The 19,588-nt window shown below is 50.0% G+C and overlaps 1 protein-coding gene across 2 annotated transcripts in view; it reads left to right on the forward strand.

Moving 5' to 3' along the window:
• The window catches only part of SEMA3G (semaphorin 3G), an 85,775-nt gene that overhangs the window by 29,676 nt on the left and 36,511 nt on the right, over window positions 1-19,588 (forward strand). For both annotated transcript variants that reach the window (XM_019510340.1, XM_019510341.1), the window contains exons 2-4: window positions 2,987-3,147; window positions 9,639-9,701; window positions 17,855-17,974. In XM_019510340.1, coding sequence (XP_019365885.1) covers window positions 2,987-3,147; window positions 9,639-9,701; window positions 17,855-17,974 — 344 coding nt within the window. The remainder of the gene's footprint in view (window positions 1-2,986; window positions 3,148-9,638; window positions 9,702-17,854; window positions 17,975-19,588) is intronic.

Below are 19,588 nucleotides of genomic sequence, written 5' to 3' on the forward strand. Positions count from 1 at the left end.
CTCACTTCACTCTCTCATACCCTCCCTGCCAGGCCTTTCCCAGCCTTTCCCACACCTGACTCTCTTTTTATTTTGTCTTCACTTCCCGTTTTTATCCTTCTTATTGTTTCTTCTGCCCTTCATACCTCAGAGGGCCACATGTGCATAGATCGTACATGTACTGAGAATCACCCTGGGCACTGTTTTACCTTGTCACTGACGATATGCCTTCTTCCTCCGTCTTTAACCTGGAGAAATTAAGAAAGAGCAAGTGACTGGACATTTCCCTCTAGTGCCAGCAATGCCTCTATCTTGCTGTGACATTACTGGGCCAGAGAAGCAGAACAAGAAGGAAGGTACCCATCAAAATTTCACACATGCTGGTTCAATAGGGGAATGGGAATGCATTTGAGGTCAAAAGGAGGGATTTCAAGGCACCGCTTCTGCAAGTCCGCTGGGCCTCCTGAGATTCTCGTGAACGGCTGGGGTTGTGCTCTAGCAACACGTGCACATCATGTTCTGAGTGATGTCTCACGGCAGTTCTAACTGTGGTACAGTCCTAACAGGGGTACTAACTGGCACCCCTGCCTCCCAGCACCTGGCTGCTTTGAAATTCGAAATGTTTCAAAACTTTCAAAACCTTTCAACTGCCCTTGTTTCGTTTCAAAGCTGTTTCAAAGCCCTTCGTTTAGTTTCAATGTCACTGTTCCAAGCTCAAAATGAGTCGAAGCAGCGTCAAAACAAAACAGCCGGCAAAGCTTCACACAGCACTACTGCCAAGGTCCTCAGCAGGAGATTGGGTGTATCTTGTGTAAAGATGGGATTGTTTGTGGCAAACCTCAAGTCCCCTGCTTTTCCTTGTAAAGAGTAAATTCCGGTGTTGTTACACTATACCAGAGGCTCTGTGCTTCTGATCTCCACAAGACTCGTTTCTTCTCCAAGTATGCAAAAGGATTGCATTATGTTCCTAGAGAGCCCACACCAGGCAGTGACAGAACGTATCAGGGCCTCCTGTTTCACTTCATCTCATAGCTGCAGCAGCACACAGACAAGGAAGTCCCATCCTGACTGCAGTAAATACACTGCCAGGGAAGTTGTGGAGGTTTTTAAGAGGAGGCTGGATAAGCATTTGTTAGGAGTAGTGTAGGAATGGCTTCTCTGCATGTATTCAGGGGGGTGGACCAGATGACTCTTGAGGTCCCTCCCAACCCTATGATTCTATGAATTGGAGTGCAGGGCAGGGTCATTTGCTTTATTTTGAGTTGTGCATGAACCCTGGGAGTGTAAGTGAGAAGGCAGGTTCAGTGTGATCCTCTTTCATAGAATCATAGAAAGAAGGACCGGAAGGGACCTGTAAGATCATCAAGATCATTCCCATGCCCTGTTCTGTCTTTGTGGGTATACATGCCTAGAGGCATCTATCTGTCCAGACCTGAGAGCTCAGTGAACAGCATTCACACTCCAACTTGAACATCAGTGACTTTCCTTGATCAGTTCACACCCAAACATTACTAGGTAGTAGATGCCCTGTGTGTGTCTAAGGGAGTAGAGGACTGTAGTAGAGGACTCTTCAAGGTGCTGAAGAGTAAGGACATTCTCTTGCCCTGCCATGCAGACAGCTTCTCTTGAATTCATCTCTTGAATTGTTTTTGGAACTGCTGTGCTGTGGACTGGCCACTGTGTTGATGGTATCAGTCATACTACAGCACTTAAGTGGGACAGCCACATAAAGATGGGTATGTTCCACCTCTTCAAGGCAGATCTTTTCCTGGCAAGGGAGAGCAAAGTTTGCCAGTGCTCTGGTTCATCTAAGAGGGCTGCAAAAGTTAAGATCAGTAGCATCCTTCCTATGTAAGTGTGACTAGGATGGTTGTCCTCTGTGGGCATAGAGATGTATACATGTTCTTGGACTTCCTATCTATGTGTACAGCTAGGATTGTGCTGTGTGCAGAATGCATTTTTTCACTGGGCACATGGGATCAGTGTAGGACTGACGGCAGTGGCTGTCTGGTAACTCCTGTCTCCATTTTCCTGGCTTCCCAAGGGCCCTCCACAGCTCATTACCCCATTGCTGCACCTTGGGGTAACCCCCCTCGCTCTCAGAGAGAGTTCCACTTCCCAGCAGCCCCTGAGATATTTCCATGCCCTGGTCTGTCTGCCAAGGAGAGTGCTGTCCCTGACATGCTGACAGACTCATTATAAGAACTTTAACTTCAAGACTTTATCAGCAGTAAATTCCCATCCTGTCCTCAACTCCCGGGTGTTGACAGCTCCTTCCAGTCCTGTGCATCAAATGCTTGGTGACCCGCCCCTCTCTCTGCTCTCTCCGCTGGACATTAAACTGACACTTGGTGAACCACAGACAAAGTGGGCTCAGTTGTAATAAACACTCCCTTACCAGTGTTTTTCTGGACTCCAAATTTGGGCTGGCCATGCTGGAGATTGGCTATGTACATGGCATGCAGATGCTTCCAGGCCTGGGCAGAGCTGGACCCAGTCTTGTGTCTCAGATTTAATTGGAGCTCTGGACTGAAGTTCAGATCACTTCTTACCTTATCCAGTTCCCCTGCTGTAAAAGAATCCAAGGAATTGGAGTCTCCAGCTGCAGTGGAGCAATGGCCAACAACAACAACAATGGCAGCATACAGGAGCCCTAGCATAGGTAGAGGCAGCCCCTGGCACAGATCCCCAGTGTTGGGAACCTTTGTGGCTTGTGAAGAGCTGGGGCAAGCACTCTACTCTGATCTCTTTGCCAGTCCCAAGCATAGGAGGAAAACTGGAGTCCATTACAGTCTGGCTAATCTCCATCCTTTGCAGTCCTATGGGAAGTGGAGTGTAGGTCAGAGCAACCCTGAAGCTATTTCACTTGTTGATAACGGCACTTCTCATGAGCAAGGTGGCATAGGGCTGATGTTGCAGAGAGGTTGGAGGGGGATTTGCACCTAGTTTCACCATGTGTTGAAGCTTTACTAATAGACCCTCCTGACTGCTTGTTCCTTGTCTTTAGATCTCTTGACTGCTAACCGATCGAGCGTGTTTTTTGGCCACCGGGGGTTCCCGGATTTCCGCTCCCTGTACCTGGATGAATACCGTGATCGGCTCTTCATTGGTGGAAAAGACACACTGTACTCCCTGCGCCTGGATCAGAGCAGCACAGATGCCAAGGAGGTAATGCTGTGTCCCTCATCACAGATGTGAGCACAAGCAAGGTTGCGGGCACACACTTTCTCCTTCTCATACAGCACCCACAGTGTGCGCTGCACCAGTCTGGGCTGGGGTTTAGTGGTGGGGTGTAGGAACCAGTGGCTGGAATACCAAAGGGGCATGGATCAAGACTGATGTGCACTGGCCAATCTCTGAGGAGGCCCTAGCACCAGAATAGTTTTGTGTGGAAGGTTGTGGGTTAGGAAACATGAGCTAGGTGCGTGGGGACCCAGGGTTGGTGGTTGCTGGTCACAGCTGGGATGCATCAGCAAACTATCTGGGGACTCAGAGCTAGAAGAGGAGGCGGACTGCAGGTTGGCACTGAGGCACAGGCAACAACCACCACACTACCTAGGCGATGCCATCACAAATGAAGCCTGCTAGGAGGCCGTCACACATAGTAAAACAGCCCTGTCTCAGAACCGACTTGCTCTTGAGCCTCATCCAGCCTTGTGTTGTTCTTGACAACTGTGTTGACTTGAGGCCTCCCAGCCTTAAGTGTGACTTTTGCCACTTCTGCCAGGGGCCCTCTTCCCACTGGAGCTTTTCCCACGAGGAGCTGTAACCTGAGATGGACAGGAGGCCTCAGTCACTGAGCAGCCATGGGGACCTTCCATGAGTCTGAGACCTTGGGCCAGAAACATGACACCAGTTGGAAATTGGGGGCATGCAAGGGGAGGCTTCCACCCTGGAGGGGATTAGACTGCAATTAAGTGTAATCAGCAGCACGGAAGGACAGGCAGTGTGGCCAGACTGTGAACAATTAATGAAGCCCTTGGGAAGACTCAGCCCCTGAGATTCTTGAGTCAAACATCAAGCCAGCAAAGTCAGTGACAGAAAACAAGCAAGTAGGGAGGGTGAAGGAAGGTGCTGTTGAGATACTGGGAAGGGGAGCGGGGACCAAGCCCCACTGACCCATTGGACGTTTCACGTTAGAATTCAGTGCGGCTTGGATCCCAGCCCAGGCACCGTGCAGCACGTACAGCCAGATCCCACCGCAGCGGTGTTGCAGCTGCTCCCACATTGTGCCTGGGTTTTGGTGGTGAGCTTTGCCAGCACCATGCACCTTTCCCGCTTTCTGTCCCTGCCCTCGCTGGTTTTATGCTGGGTCCAGTAGTGGGTTTTGGGATGGGATTTTCCCAGGTGCTCTGCCTTGCCTGAGCATGCTCCAGAGTCCCACTGCCACTGGGATCACTGGGATCAGAGACAGACCAATGCTGAAGGTACAGTAGGGTGCTGACTGGTTAACTCTCCAGCCCTTCAGCTCTGAGTGCATGCCCAGCCCTTGGGTGCTGCCAGCTTCCCCCTTGGTGCTGCCAGCTTTCCTGCAGGTGGGTGATTTTATAGCCCCAGTTTGAAGTTCCCCTGGTGTTACGGTCTTCTCACTGCTCCTTCCCCTGGGTTTTGTGGTGCTGCTTTGCTGATGTGTGGCCTGTTGGCTGAAATCCCCCTCAGGCCTGAGTGTAAGGGTTTCTTGGCTGTACTTTTTAGGCTGGCCACAGTGTCCCTCAGCCTACTTCCAGCTCTCCTCCAGATCAGATCCTGGGCCATGCCTACCACAGCCTTTGCCCTCCCCTCAGCCCTTGCTCTGTCTCCTAAAGACCTGCTGGCAGGAGGGTTACAAAGCCTGTCTCTAGGTCCACCTCTGCCCAGATTTTCTCCTTTGGATGGGGAAAAACTGAAGAAACACTTCCCATCACTCAAAGTAGAAACTCCTCTCCCTACTCCCCCTAAGAAAGAGGGGGAGGGAGGGTCCCTGAGGTGAGCTGGTGTAATTGGATCTCATTTCCTCCTCTTCCTGTGAGCCGGGGGCTGACAAGAATTGAATTATGAGCTGTAGGCGTCTGCCATTGGCAGCTCAGCTACGTTCACTGTTTTCAACTGTGTTATTAGAACAAATAAATAGCCGCTACCTTATCGCATTGACTCCCTTTAGGTTAAGTGGGCTAAAGGTATTTTTAGAAGGAAGCAGGATTGTTTTAACAGCCCAGAGGCTGTTGTCCCTGCTAATAGACATAAAATAATGCTGATAATTGAACCCCCTACTCCCACCACTGTAGGAGTCCCACCTGATATATTCTGATCCTCTCCTTTCTCATCCAATATGAGGATTCAGCTCTGATTTGCTGCCTTGTGTGTTGGGAATGTGGAGAGCTCCAGTCTGGCTCAAGGGACTCAAGAGTGGTGGGCAGAAGGGCACAGAAGAGGGAGGGTTCCCACCAGAGTTTCACCAACGGACCTGTTCTCCATGAATTTGTCATTCATATCCAAGTGGACTTAATTCACTTTAGCTTAACCTTTCAGAATGAATTAATGTTCTGAATGAGACCAGCTATATGGGAGCATAAAATGATTCATTTTTAATGCTGTTAGCCGACCCCCCTGCGCCAGCTCAAGCCCAGGTGTAAGGGAAGGAGATGGCAGAGGTAAAGTAATCACAGTGCTGGGACATAGTCCATCCTGCCATGCACTGTGTGGCTTCCAGTGAAGAGGTGCAAGGCCTCAATTTCCTGACAGGCAGGTCTCACTCCCTCTCTGGGGCCTGCTCTGGGGAGTATCTGAGTTTGGGCAATGCCTGCAAACATCCACTAAATTGAATTACATGGTGGATTTTTGGTTTTAAGCCTCTGGGGTACATGTACTCCTGGCCCAGCTCAGAAACACATCTGAGCTCTCAAGGGCCGGCAGTGGTGAGAGGAACACAAGCTGACATCTCAATCCCCAACCTGCTGCTTCTCCTCTCAGACAGGAGATGGGAGGGAGGGAGGCTAGCTCAGACCAGAGACAGAACAGTCAGAGTCTGTATCTCTGTGTTGAAATGGCTTGTGACTTGGCTTGGTAACTAGGCTTCCTAGTCCTTGGGTTTGGGGTGGGAAAGGAATCAGAACCAGCAGCTGCCTCTGCTTTCTGTTTGCCCTGCAGACAGCATCCACAGCAGCTTGGAAACACTGTTAGGCTAACATGAGAAGCAGACCAGCCCCCACGGCTTTGGCTCAGTGACATTTTCAGCAGAGGCGAGGGGAGAAGGGAAATTAAAAGTCACTCCCATGTGATGGGTCACTGGGAAGAGGTCGAGGGCTTGTGTACCCAGCCTGCCCTCAATATGAGAGTGGCAGAGGCACCACAGAGGGCTTCAGCAGGCCCAGCAGGGGAGAACACCAATGTGGACTTTGTCAGCTAATATATTCTCGCACAGGCATGCATCAGTATCACATGCTTGTGCACGTGCACATGGACACTTATTTATACATGCACACCAGCAGGCCAACCACCAAATCTCCCTTTCTCTGTCACATACACAAACTTCAACACGCGCACAGTTATCCATATACAGCAGCATACCACCCAGAGTTACTTGCTTGAATACCAACACACTCTTACTCGTTCATGCACTTACACAACATACTGCCTCCCTACCCATGCACTTACAGCCTACATACATGCAGGCACCTGTGTAGAGTGAAAGCATTCATGCTCTTTCTGGCATGCCCTAGACATACACACTCAGAGGCACTCACTGCCTGCACACAGACTCATTCAAATGCATCCAGTCCTTTGTACCGTCCCTGTGCTTAATCACACACCCCTCATACGTGCTGCATACATTCACCCATCTCCCTCAGTGCTCACACATCACACACAAGCCCAGCTCAGACACACACAGGGTAAGTACACACACACTTCAGCTGCAAACCTTAGCCTGTAGCTCAGATTGGTCCTTTACAAGCAGGCAATACAGAATTACAGTACGAGGGTGGGGCTGGCAGATTACGACTCCTGGGTTCTATTTCTGCCTCTGTTACTGACTTATTCTATAGCTTTGGATAAGATATGTCACCTGTGTGGCCCTCAGTTTCTGCATTACAAAATGGAAGTGCTGAAATCCTTCTTTCCGCTTTTGGATAGAAAGCACTGAATAAATGAAACCTGTTGTTTCAATATGGCATTGGCAATGAAACTGCAAACCAGGCAAGGGTTTGCCATAGTTTATCTCAGAACAGTTTATGGGGAGAGGACTAGGCTGGCATCAGGACTGCTGGGTTCTGTTCCAAGCTCTACCACACACCTTATGGATGATTTGGGGTAAATCACAGCCTTACCTTGTCCCTCCGTTTCCCCACCTGTAGAGCAGGGAACAGTGCTACTAATTGATCTTCACAATGCACTTTGACATCTGGAGTGGAAGAATCAAGCATTGGGTTACTCCCCTGGCTTTGCTGCTTACAGCCCTTTCCCAAAGAGGGTTTCCAGGCTGATCATTCCATCTCGGCTTAGCGGTTGTCTTTGCCAGCAGTAGTTTTAGCTTTATTTAGACAAACAGTGAGATGATAAAACATGCTGTTTGTATGAAGCTCCAGAGCAGTGGCCTTGAGGGTGTGAGACCACACAGGAGAACTTGAAAACTCCAATAGATCTGCATGTTCTACAGATCTACATCTAAGAGATCTGCAACCTATAAGTATATAAGGGGTGTGCATCAGGAACTGGGAGAACATCTGTTTCCTAGGGTCACAAACTGCTGGAAGACTGTTTTAGACTGGTGTCACAGGGTACCAAGGGGTGCCTGCTCCTTGGAGAGCAGAAATTGCCTAGCCCGAGGAGCCAGGCAGAGCTTCACAGCTGCAGGTTGCCATGGAAACGAGCTAATGGGGAACTAACCTGCACCCAGACCTGCACCTGCACCCAGTCAGCTGACTGAAAGGAGGCAGAGCCCGGGACACATATAAGCCCCAGAGCAGGACTGGCAGGAGTTAGTTCTCTGGCAGCAGCCAAGGGAAGGAGCTCCTGCAGGGACAAACAACCCAGAGGTGCTGTGGCTGCTTGACATGTGGCTTATATAGCTAATGGGGGCTTCAGGAGCCCATAAGATACCCAGGGCTGGGAGGCATTCTAGGCCGAGGGGGAAGCTTGACTCTCAAAGAGACAGAATATGACCTCCAGGGCCATTGTTATTGTTATGTTGTAGCTCAGGGGCTTGTATTTATGTTATTATTTCTACCGGTAGACCGGGCTGAGGCAACTGGGGAGGAGGAGGCCTCATTGGGGCACACTACAGTGTAGAGCCCCAGCGCCAACAAGGCTGCAGAGAGCCCAGCAATAACAGAAAGCCAAGTTAGGCCAGGACCTCATTACAGGGACAACATCGATATGCCATCTGTGAGGCATGGGATGTGGTAAAGAGATGGTGTTGGAGCCATGCATCTAGCCCATAGGGCTTGGGGTGTCGTGTGAATCACCTACCAAGAGTGGGGCCCATCAAGGGATACAGTGACCCTCAGGATTTAGGGGGATCCATCAGGATCATGACTGAGCTGTAACTCGAGGGTAGCCTTCTTATTTATTATTTATACCAGCAAGACGTGGCAGACAAGACTAGAAGGCTCCCATAAGGCGGAGCCAGTGTGGTCGTAAAATCCTAGGGACATCATCCCTGGGGACCCAGCATCATGACACTGGACATAAGGAAAAACTTTTTACCATCCAAGTCTCCAGAGTCTGGAATAAACTCCCCCCCAGAAGTGATGCAAGCACCTACTCTGGATGCCTTTAAGAAACACTTGGATGCTTATCTTGCTGGGGTGATCTGACCCCAGTTGACTTCCTGCCCCTTGGGCAAGTGGATGGACCCAATGATCTCATGAGGTCTCTTCCAGCCCTAATGTCTATGAAATCTATATTAAAAAAATACTTTATGTCTAGCATTTATCCGTAATTTTCTGCCTGACAGCATCAGTGAGGTCAGTGTAAAGCAAATGGACACATCACTCAGTGGCTAGGGTAAATATCTGCTGGAGGTTCACAAGAAGGGCCAGATCACAGCGCTAGTCACACCTGCACAGAACTGGGCACCCGCCACTGATGTCAGCCGGGTTGGTTCAGGTTTACGGCAAGGCAGTGCAAGTAGAATAGACTGTGGCCCATCAGTGGAGAGGAGGTGGGCTAGAGTAGCTGGAGGAGAGGGGTGCAGGTCAGAACTGCAGCACACTGTGTGGGGTGCCCAACGTTGGAATAGAAGGCATGCTGGATGGCGGGGTGGAGGGGTACTGGCAGGGTGCACTGGAAGCCCAGGGCTGGGATAGGGATAGAGAGACTGAAGCACAAGACTGGGGGACATTTGCAGAGCTGAGAGAGGGGGGAACCCTGCCAGCTCTACTCCTGACTGGGACCAACATTGTGAATCCTTAACCTGATAAGCAATGGGGCACTTGTCAGTGAATGGAAAGGTGCATTTTTAGGGCAGATGAGCTGGGAAGACCTTTTGTTTCTTCAGGCTGCACCAGTTCAGAAATCAGTGCTTATGGGGGAGACCCAGTATCATAGATCTCAGCCATCAGGTTTCCAGGAACAGGACCTAGATTCCCAAGGGGCTAGGCCAGGGGCCAGGATCTTCCCCTCCTCTGAACCCCACCCCCTCATGACGATGCCCAGACTTAAGCTCCTGTCTTATGTTTCAGATTTCCTGGCCACCTCTCCCTGGGCAGAAGGAGGAATGTGTTCGGAAGGGGAAGGACCCAATGGTAAGTCCCCCTTTTCTCTCCTGATGGATTCATTTGGGGCTTCACCTTCTCTTTAGGGACTTATTTACACATGGGGTTCTACTAGCTACTAAAGAAACCAGAGAAGAGGCTGAGTATGTCTTTCCTTTGGATCCCTCCTTGTCTGAGACAGGGAGATAGGAGGGTCCTTTCCTTGTATGAGAAGGTTAGTGACTTCCTTATGGGATTCACCCCCTCACACATACTTTTCTGTCTTAATGGCTGCTGCTCTGGCCTCTCTGTTATACCGTCCCTCACTGTGTGTGCACAAGAGTTCAGGTTATAAGGAGTGGCTACTACTGGGTGTATGCTTTTGAGGAGGTGCATCTATTCAGGTCTTTATCTGGCTTCCATCACTTTATTATGTGAATGCCATACAGAACTTATCTTTGCAACACATTCTGGGGCAGAGTGCAGCTATTACCTCCATGTGATAGATGGGGACCTGAGGCGCAGAGGCTGCCTGTGACTTGGCCAAGGTCCTTGATAGAATCCAGCAGAGCAGAGGATTGAATTCCAGGGCTGAAGCTAGTGCTCTAACCATTGCACCATCCTCCCTGTCTCTATGGGGCTGTGGTTGGGTATTCCTAGCTCTGCCACTGACTCAGGGCAGACCTTTCTGCCTGTCTCTCTTGGTTCCTACATAGTCCCTATCACTGGCCTCTTCACAGACATAAACAAATAGCTCCACACAAGCCCCTTTGAGGCAGAGTAGGATTATTACTCCTGTGTACAGAGGGGAAAACACAATGTGATGAAGTGTCCTACCCAAGGTCACAGGAGCAGCCTGTATTGGACTCAGGAACTGAACACCCGTCCCCGAGTCACAGTCTATTGCCTTAACCATCAAATTGGGAACAGGATTGTTTGGAACCAGAGCCATGCAAAGCCAGCTGTTTGCTTAGTGAATACAGTACACAAACCAGTCCTTGACACCTGACCTGTCTGCACTTACCCTACCACTCTCCTTATGTGCAAGCTGGTGGAAACTGAAATGGCCCATGTCACGACCTGGGCCATCCTCTAGGCAGCAGTATGCCTGGGGAGGTTCCCGGGCTGAGCCATCCCGGGGAGTCCTCTCAGCCATAGGACCCCAAGGAGTTGCATGCTTTGCATCCTTTGGAGGGGTTTGTGTGTGTGCATGTGTAGAAAACAGGGCCTGGTCCAGAGCCTCCTGAGATCAATGGGTCTTTCTATTAACCTGAAAGGTCTTTGGCTCTCAGAGCAGAAAAGGCTGCTGGTGGAAATGCTTTGCTGGACGAGGCATGGCAGATTTCAGTTGCCTGCTCCCCGAACAGTCCCCTGCTTTCAAATAGATATTTTAAAATCATGCTTTGAAACAATAGAGCACTTGAGGGGGGTGGATGCTGTGTTGATGGCCCATCCCGGAATAATTGCTCCCTGGGGCAGTTGTCACTCAGTTCGGCCTCCATATGTTTATTTTGCAAGCTCTCTCCCGCGGATCCAGAGCCTAAAGCGACCGTGCTCTGCTCCCCCATTCTTGCTGTTTAAAAGACTTTTGAAAAGGAAAAATAAACACCACAAGAGGCTCAGAAAACGGCAGTTGGGCTGCAGAGGGTGGCTCAGCCTCTGTGTCCCCAGAGCCGAGGGCTGCTGCCATCCTGGCGGGGCTCATTGTGGTGGAGGTGGTAAGTCCTGGTGTCGACTTCAGGAGACCACAGGAGTCACCGGTAGCTAAAGGTAAACTGAGCTGGCTGGAGGTGATTGATTGTGCTGATGGAGTTGAACATACTTCTTTCTTCCTTATGAACCTCCTGCTCTAATTACCAGGAGCCAAGTGAGTCAGGTGTTTTGTAACCGACATATTTAAAAACATCCACATTTCCTCGGTTTTTCCCCAGAAGCCTCCTTTCGGCTCTCGCATCAAAGCCCTTCCATTGTTCTCCTCCTGCCTCTGCCTAGAACTGACTTTTTTTTCCCTTCATTTTCCTCATATTCCCTGATCATCAATCAACGGTTGGTGTTTTCTTTTCACTGCTGCAGTCCCCGTCCTGGTTTTGCTCTTCTCAACAGCTTCTGGCTGCTGCTGTCCCTCTTGTGTTCAGATTCTTTGACAGAAATGTAACCCATTTTGAGGCCAGCTGTTGACATGCGGGAGAGGGAAGTCTGGAGGGCTGGCTGGGAGAATCTCTGGCAGTTGCAGATCCATATCGACGTGGTTTGAGATCTCCATCTACCTCCCCAGCCCCATCCTTTCTCCTTCCAAATTCTGATCCGCCAGGCTTTCCAGCCTTGCCCTGACTAACCCGTACCCTGCCGCCATAGGAATGCGCACACAGACAAATGTACATGCAAACACAAGGCAGCCCCTGAACGGATATGTTTTAAGAACACACATTGGTTCAGAAGAGAATAAAGGATTTCAGTTGAAGCCAGAGTCCTTTTAGGAGGTGGAAAGGGTCTGGGAGGGGGGGAATACTTAGATAAACGCAATAAAAGATTCTGGTTTGGGTCAGTCTGAGATTAGACCTGAGGTCTCAGCCAGTTCTTTTGTTTCACAAACTTGCTTGCTCACTTCCAGCTGATACAAAGCTTAGGCCATGTGGCTCCATAAGAAAGTCCTCAGGCTACTCACTGGTGTTTCATGGTGTGTTCCCTTGTGCTCAGTACTTCCAGGATATTCCCCATCCCTGAACACATGAAAAGTTTTGGAGTGTGATGTATATTTATTTTCTAATGTAAAAACCAGAGTCCTGATCTGTAGCTGGTCTTCATCAGCATAGCTGCATTGGCTTCAGCTTAGCTCTGACCACTCACATGAGCTGTGGGTCTGACCCAAGGTCTATTCTAGTTGGTTAGTGTGACAGCAGTTGCCCTATATAAATCAGGAGGGCAGGTTGAGGACTGGCCGTTGGCCATTAAGAATTAGAAAATGGGGTTAAGGAGTCTTGCCCGGTCAGGAAGGAATGAAACTATTAGAAGTCTTGCTATTGCCTGTGCTGAGGGCAGGTTTTCACTTTTACCCAAGGAGCCTTGTTTTCCTGGAAGCTTCTGCAGCTTCTCTCTCTTGCACTCATTTCCTTAGGGCTGGTTGATTTAGGAACAATGAATCCTCCATTTAAACAGGAGCTTGGACTAGATGACCCAGGGGGTCCATTCCACCCCTGTGATTCCTTTAGAGGTTCATAAGGAGCCTGAAGGTAGAAAAGTGTCACCAAGTGTAACAGCACATCGGGACAGGTACACAACGCCCGGCCCCCCCTGCCTTTTGGGTAACAAGGAAAAGAGACTTCAGAATGGAGAATACAGGAGCAGAACATGCAATTTTGTTGTAAGTGCTCCTGCTGCTGGGTTTAAGCATTTGTCAGCAATGCCTTTCTACCTGAGAGAAACTCCTTGCTCTCAGCACCCAGATGCAGGGCTAGCAGTAACAGTACCAAGGCTAGTTGTAACACATCTTCTCCATGTTCTGTACCTCGGCCAAAGGAAAACAAGGATTCATCACAGCAGGCAGGTTTAGACAGGGTCATAGAACAACTCCTGCTCCTGCAGAAGACCGTAGAGGTGGGGTGGCTTTTCTTTCTGTAAGTGAATAAGAATGATTGTATGAAGGGCATCAGATCCTCAGGTCTTGCATCCAAGGGTCTGTCTCTATCCCCATTATGAGCTAACTTCTCCAGGGTGCCCCCCAGCACAGTCCTGAAGGGACCCACCCCCATAGCTGGAAGGGGGGAAGAGGTATGTTACTTCTGCTGAAACGATTGCCAGTTTCTAGTGGTTGATGTGAGGCAGATATCTGCATGCTGGGACCTGGACTGGTACAGTCAAGCCAGATCACACGGGCCCCTGAAGATCCATCAGATGGTAACAACAGTGGACTGGATTTGAACCAGTGACCTCAAGTGGAAAAGTCTCCTTCGGCTTTTACCCATTTCCTTAGCCACCTCCTCTTCCAGGTTCAATGAGATTTAAACTGAGGTTCCTGAATAACTCGGAACGATAGGAGCTTAATGTGAATCATAGCAACATGTCCTGAAAGCCAAAATGTCGAGCAACTGCATTTCTCTGCAGGTAAAGGGGAGGCCTTGATGATCCTATTAAACCCTCTCTGCCCAACTTCCGAGCAGCTGGGGCCACGTCCCACCCAGCCCTGGCACACACTGTGTAGACTGCACACCACAGGGCCCAGGATCTCCACTTCACCCTACACCATAGGCCTCCCTGCTGTGCCATGCTGCACAGAGTCCCATCCCCCCTGAACCTCCAGGCCACAGGCTCCCTGAGTTGCAAGGGCCAAGCTGTGACTTCCCACCTCCAGGGGCTAGAGCAGGAAGCAGAAGCTGGAGGAAGGAGGGGGAGCCTGGAGACCCTGGTGATAACAGCTGGAGGGGGATAGGGGAGCAGCTGTGAATTAACACCCTGAAAACCACATGAGGCCTGAGGGTCACCAGTTGAACAGCCCTGTGTTAAACCATAATGGGCAAAGGGGATTGTGGCTGGTGCTTTCAGCGGAAGCCTAAATGAGTTAGGACCTAACGCTGCTCATGAATTGAGAATGGCAGTGAGATTAAAGAGTAGGCATTTGTGACAGGACTTAGGAAGACCTCAGAGCTTCACAAAGCATGTGGGAGCTGTAGGGATTCAGCAGCTCCATAGATGAGGAACTCGTATAGGAATACTTGACTCCCCACTGAACTGATGCATCTTTCCTCCGAGAGCGTGTCCAATCCCTTTTTTGGCATCTGGCTACATGTCAGCTTCCACAACAACTTGAGGCAGTGAGCGCCACACTTGAGTTGGACACTGCATGAAAAAGAACTTTCTTTGGTTAGTTTTAAACTTACTACCTACTAGTTTCATTTTGTGACCACTAGTTCTAAGACTGAGAGAGATTAGCAAATAATAAATCCCTTTTTACTTTCTTTTCACCATTTAGTGTTTTGTAAACCCTTATCAGGTCCCCCCTTAAGCTCTATTTTCTAAACTGAATAGGCCTAGCCTCTCAGTGGAGAAGGCTTATTCTTCTTTAGCTACTCTGCATTAAGTGTCGCTGTGCCTGCAATGAGCCTGCAGTAAATGACAGCTAAACCAGGCCAGTGTAGCCCGGTTTCATTCAGTAGTGTGCTGCCTTGGTTTAGCTCTCACTTCAAGGTATGAGTGCACACATGGATGGTTACTGCAAAGCAGCTAGGACATGGTAAGTGCTTACTTACCACTGTTACTTGCAGGAGAAAGGTAGTTCCTGGTATTAGGATTGCACGGAATTACCACAGGAGTCACCTGTAAGGAGAGTTGCAACTAGCAACATTTGGGACCAGTTGGTCTAGTATATGCTGCCTGGCATGATGAAGCAGGGAGAAGCTGGAGGAGAGACAAGGCTGTGCTATCAGAGAAAATGACCGATCACTTCTCTGCAGAGCGGCAGAGTTGGTTCTTCCTGAGCTGAGCATGATGAATAGATACTTGGAGCCTTCAGAGGAAGCTCTGACAGTCCCCTTGCTCTTGCTGCCCTTATCAGCCAGGGGATCACTGCTCCGGAAAGGGAGCAATTAATTCAGGTCAGTCATGAAAAGCCATTTATCTTCCTGCCCTGTGTAACTAACCGGCCTCCCCTTTAAATGACTAATTTGTCCAGAAGAAGGCCCTGTGTGTCCGTCTGTCCGTCTCCTTTACTTCCTGCCTTTGTTTGCCCCATTCCCCTTCTCCAAAAAAAGCTCCGTGGGAGCGGGAGTGAGCACCACTCTGAGGAGTCTGGCTGTGTGTCTGTGTGACGTGGATGGCACCAGCCCTTGGGGGAAGGTGACCCCTGGTTTCCGGGCTGTGGCATGAGAACTTTCCTGCTTGTTTAATGAGGACTGGCTAGTGGACAGGGAGCACGCAGGAAAATACCCCATGCTTGTCACCCACAGTAGTACCTTGAGCTTAATGCAGCTGTGCTCTGACCTCGCAGAGATCATTGTCATTAGGGAGAGTTCACCTCATTAGGAAGTACGGGAGAGTTCTTCAAGGAGGTGTCAGTGTGGACCCTATAGCAGGTGTGCTCATTCAAAGCAGTTTCCATTGGGTCTGCACATGCACATGCACAATGTGCCACCATATGTGTTTCTGTGCCTAGAGGAAAAAGGGTGGGGCTGCCCCAACCTCCTGTCCTTTCCCCGGCAATTGGGTCCACACTGATGCCATATGTAAGTAATCGGTCTCTAGTTTCCCTCCCCCCATGGTCTTAGCTTTTATGATAGTCTCTGGCTTTTTGCCTGTTCTGGTCCCCCTGTGAGCTATACTGAAGAATAGGTGCATTGGGATTAGAATTTGCCTTGTAGCCATCCCAAGGTGTGGTGGATACTTCTCATGCTGTGATCTCAGCCTGTGTAACTAACCTTAGGATAAACCCAAGCCCCCAGCACAATGTTAAGACCCTCCCTTTTTCACAGCTGTCTCACCAAAGCCTCCATATTGAAGCAAGAGAGCAGCCCAGTTTCACTCAGACTGGGAGACAGACATTCAGGCCTGGAACTGTGGAAGTGGCTTGAAATTTCGGGATGGAGTAGAAGCTGGGTCTCTAAGTTGGCTGTTTTCCTGACTTGATACACAGGGGCAGCATCCTCAGCCTGTGTAGCTTAGCCAGGCTATAATGAAGTCCACAGAGCTTACTGATAGCTGAGAATCTGGCCCATAGCCTTCACATGTGTGGTGCTCATCCAGGAGTCAGGCTCAGCCACTCCCTCCTGGGTACCACTGGGTCAGAATGAATCCTGTATCTCTGCACCTTGCCTCTTTCTTCTGGGTGCAGCCTCCAATGAACTAAGATAATGTGGTCTCTGCTGCTTCTCTGAGCTAATACAGGAAGCTGCTGCACAAAGCAATATGAAGACCTCATTTCCTGGCCAGGGACAATGCAGTGGGATGGGGGACTGACAGGGGCTGCTGCTGGGGAAGCAGCCGCTTGGACTGGAGTTGCAGGGAATAGGCTACGTGCCAAGCAGCCATAAAGGGAATATAACTGTGTTGCCTGCCCCAGCGCCAATGCAAGAACCTGCAGCTGAGAGCAATGAGACTCCCACTGCCTCCGTGGAGGTAATGCAGTGAACAGAGAAGATATGTCCTCAGAGAAGGGGAGGGAATTGCATGAGCTGAGCTGCTGTTGGAAGAATGTGCCCCAAAGGAATTGTATTGTTCTACGTACTGTATGTGAAGGAACAAGGCGAGGGACATTAATGGTGTCACTGCAGAGAGCTCAGTGCAGCAAAAGAAACCCCCACCTGGTTTCACGACTAGGAGCACATATTGCTTCCTGCTATTGTGTCCAAGAGCCAGGGACCGGCCTTTCACTGCCTGCCTCAGCCCAACCCAAATTGACTTGCTGGGAAAACCCAGTGCAAAGGGAACTTTTGCTGAACGCTTTGGATGAAAGCATGAGAGTAGCGAAGGGTTTGTTTCATTTACGGAGCTGTTCTGTTCCACAGATGTACGATACTATGACTCACGTACGTCTGGACTCTGTTCTTTAGAAACCCTGGGTAAACTCCTGGCTGCAGTTGAATGGAGAGCAGAGAGCCAATACCGTGTGCTGCTAACTCATACACCAGCTGTTCACTGATCAGTTGTGCATATACGCATGCATGTGAGTGTGTATGTGTATACAGTATTGCCATCCCCAGATGTTCAAAACCCATGAGCCAACCCCCAAAATATTATGAGATTTCCTGAAATATTATGAGGGGGCTTAGAAATAATGCCGTTTGAGTCCTTGTCTGTTGTTCTGATTTTTGACCCTTAAGAGTACCATCATGTTGCATTCCCAAACTTTTCTCCACAACCTTGAGAGCCAGAAAGGAAAGCTGAGATTCTCTTACAATCACTTGGCTCCAGGGCCTGGGCCTTCAAGAGAAACAAGATATATGGTGAGATTTGCAGTAAAACTGAGAAGGTTGGCAATGCTGCAGTGGTAAGACTTGACTTAGAGGAGCTGAATGATGTAATGGATTACTCTTTGTTATACATTGCTGAGGCACCCGCTGCTTTGTAGTCCAGGCTCCATCACACATGCTCAGAGGAATGTTGGACCTCTTGGCAAACAGCATAGATATCCCTAGCTTTCCTGCTCACTGACAAAGGCATGCACAAGATGCGCCCCCCCCATCCCTCCCACTCAATCTCCACTGTGTTTCTTCCAGACCGAATGTGCCAACTACATCCGCACTCTTCATCCTTTCAACCGGACACACCTGCTTGCCTGTGGCACAGGGGCCTTCCATCCAGTCTGCGCCTTCATCTACGTGGGACACCGTGGGGAGGTAGGAGAGCACCAACAGAAGCTGGCACGAGCCACATGCCACTGCATCACATCTCCATTTCCCTCCACAAATCTTCACTTGCACTTCTTAGCAGCCCTCTGCACCCATACAACAGGCAGTCCATGGATGGCGGGGATCCATGACCCAGGTGGCCAGAGTGGATCCATGTATGATGCTTGTCTCATGCACTGCTAACCATGTGCCCAGCACTGAGAGCCATTCCACACCCAGCAAGCCCAGGCCTAGCACTGGATGAAGGAGACGCAAGCAGCTCCTTGCAGTGAGATCCTGTCCCCAGATTTGTGCCAAGCCTCTATTTCCCCACCTTTGGGCATTTCTGAATTTCCATCTGGATCCATCAGCCTTGCTCCTTCCCCTCACCCTCCTCAGTGCTGGCTTCCTCCTGGGTGGTATTACTTTCCTCACCCTTTGCCTGGGCTGGGGCCATAAGTCAGCGTGGCCTTCATAAGAAGGCCTTGCTGCCTCTCTGTAACTTCCTTCTACCCCAGAGGCTTGAGTCTCCCTTATTCAGAAAGGAGGAGAAAGAGCCCTTTCAACCAAGCTGTGTGTCATAATGACAGGGACCATCCTGGTCTGTCCTTGTGCCCCCTTACACTATGTGCACCACCCACAGATACCTCAGCTCTTGACACTGGGAGCAGCAGGACACAATCAGGGCCCTGTTAGTGGTGATGTCTGCATCTAGCAGGTCCTGCTGTGGCCCTGGTTTCTGGTCTTGGAGGGTACTTGTGTCACTGTGGGAGCTCGGGGCCATTCCTGTCTAGCAGAGAGCCACACCACATGCCTGAAGGGGTTGCTTTGTACCCCCACATGGGGCGAGAGACAGACTGGAGACCAGAGCTGAACATCAGCATTGCTGGGGAGGAAGGAGAAGGCATCTGCACAACTCTGAGCCTGGCTGTTAAAATGCATTCTGACTGCTGGCAGGGCCTGAAACCCTAGCTTCCCATAAATAACGAAACGTGTCATAATTGGAGACATTTCTTTGCAGGAGGAGGGGGAGAACAGCCCTCAGGATGTGTGAGGCCAGATCCTTAGCTAGTGTCAACCAGCACAGCTTGGGAGTGTGGCTGATTCACCTCAGTTGAGGATCTCACTGCGGTGCTTGAGCTATTTAATTCTCCTACAAAACCAGGGCTGAGGGCCTCAGGCAGGAAGCTGGGTACACAGAAGGAACATTTCATTCTAAAGACCATATATTTTTTTCCCCCTTTCTGGCTGCATTTTCTCTATGTTTATTCCAGACCAGTGCTCCCTCTGAGCCCCAGCTGCGCCTTCTTAAAGGCTTGTTCTCACATGTCACTGAAAACCCAATTTACCACACTTAAAAGAGGAGGTTGAAAAAGAATTCAGCTGCAGAGTATCCCCCAGCCAGGCTCTGAGCGCAGGGAGAAAAGCATGCCGTCACATGGCATTCAGTACTGCCATGGAAAATGCCCAGATTACAAACAATAGACAGCTCCTCCAGTAGCCCAGAGCCCCTTGGCACAAAGTCAAAAATGTTGATAGAAGAGCACGTGCCTATTTCTAGGGCCAGAAGTGCTGCATTTCCCTATCCCATCCCTGGTAACGTGAATGTGACCTCTGTGGAGG

The sequence above is a fragment of the Gavialis gangeticus genome, unplaced genomic scaffold (assembly GCF_001723915.1).
Source record: "Gavialis gangeticus isolate Ggan-Ray unplaced genomic scaffold, GavGan_comp1, whole genome shotgun sequence".
Lineage (NCBI taxonomy): Eukaryota > Metazoa > Chordata > Crocodylia > Gavialidae > Gavialis > Gavialis gangeticus.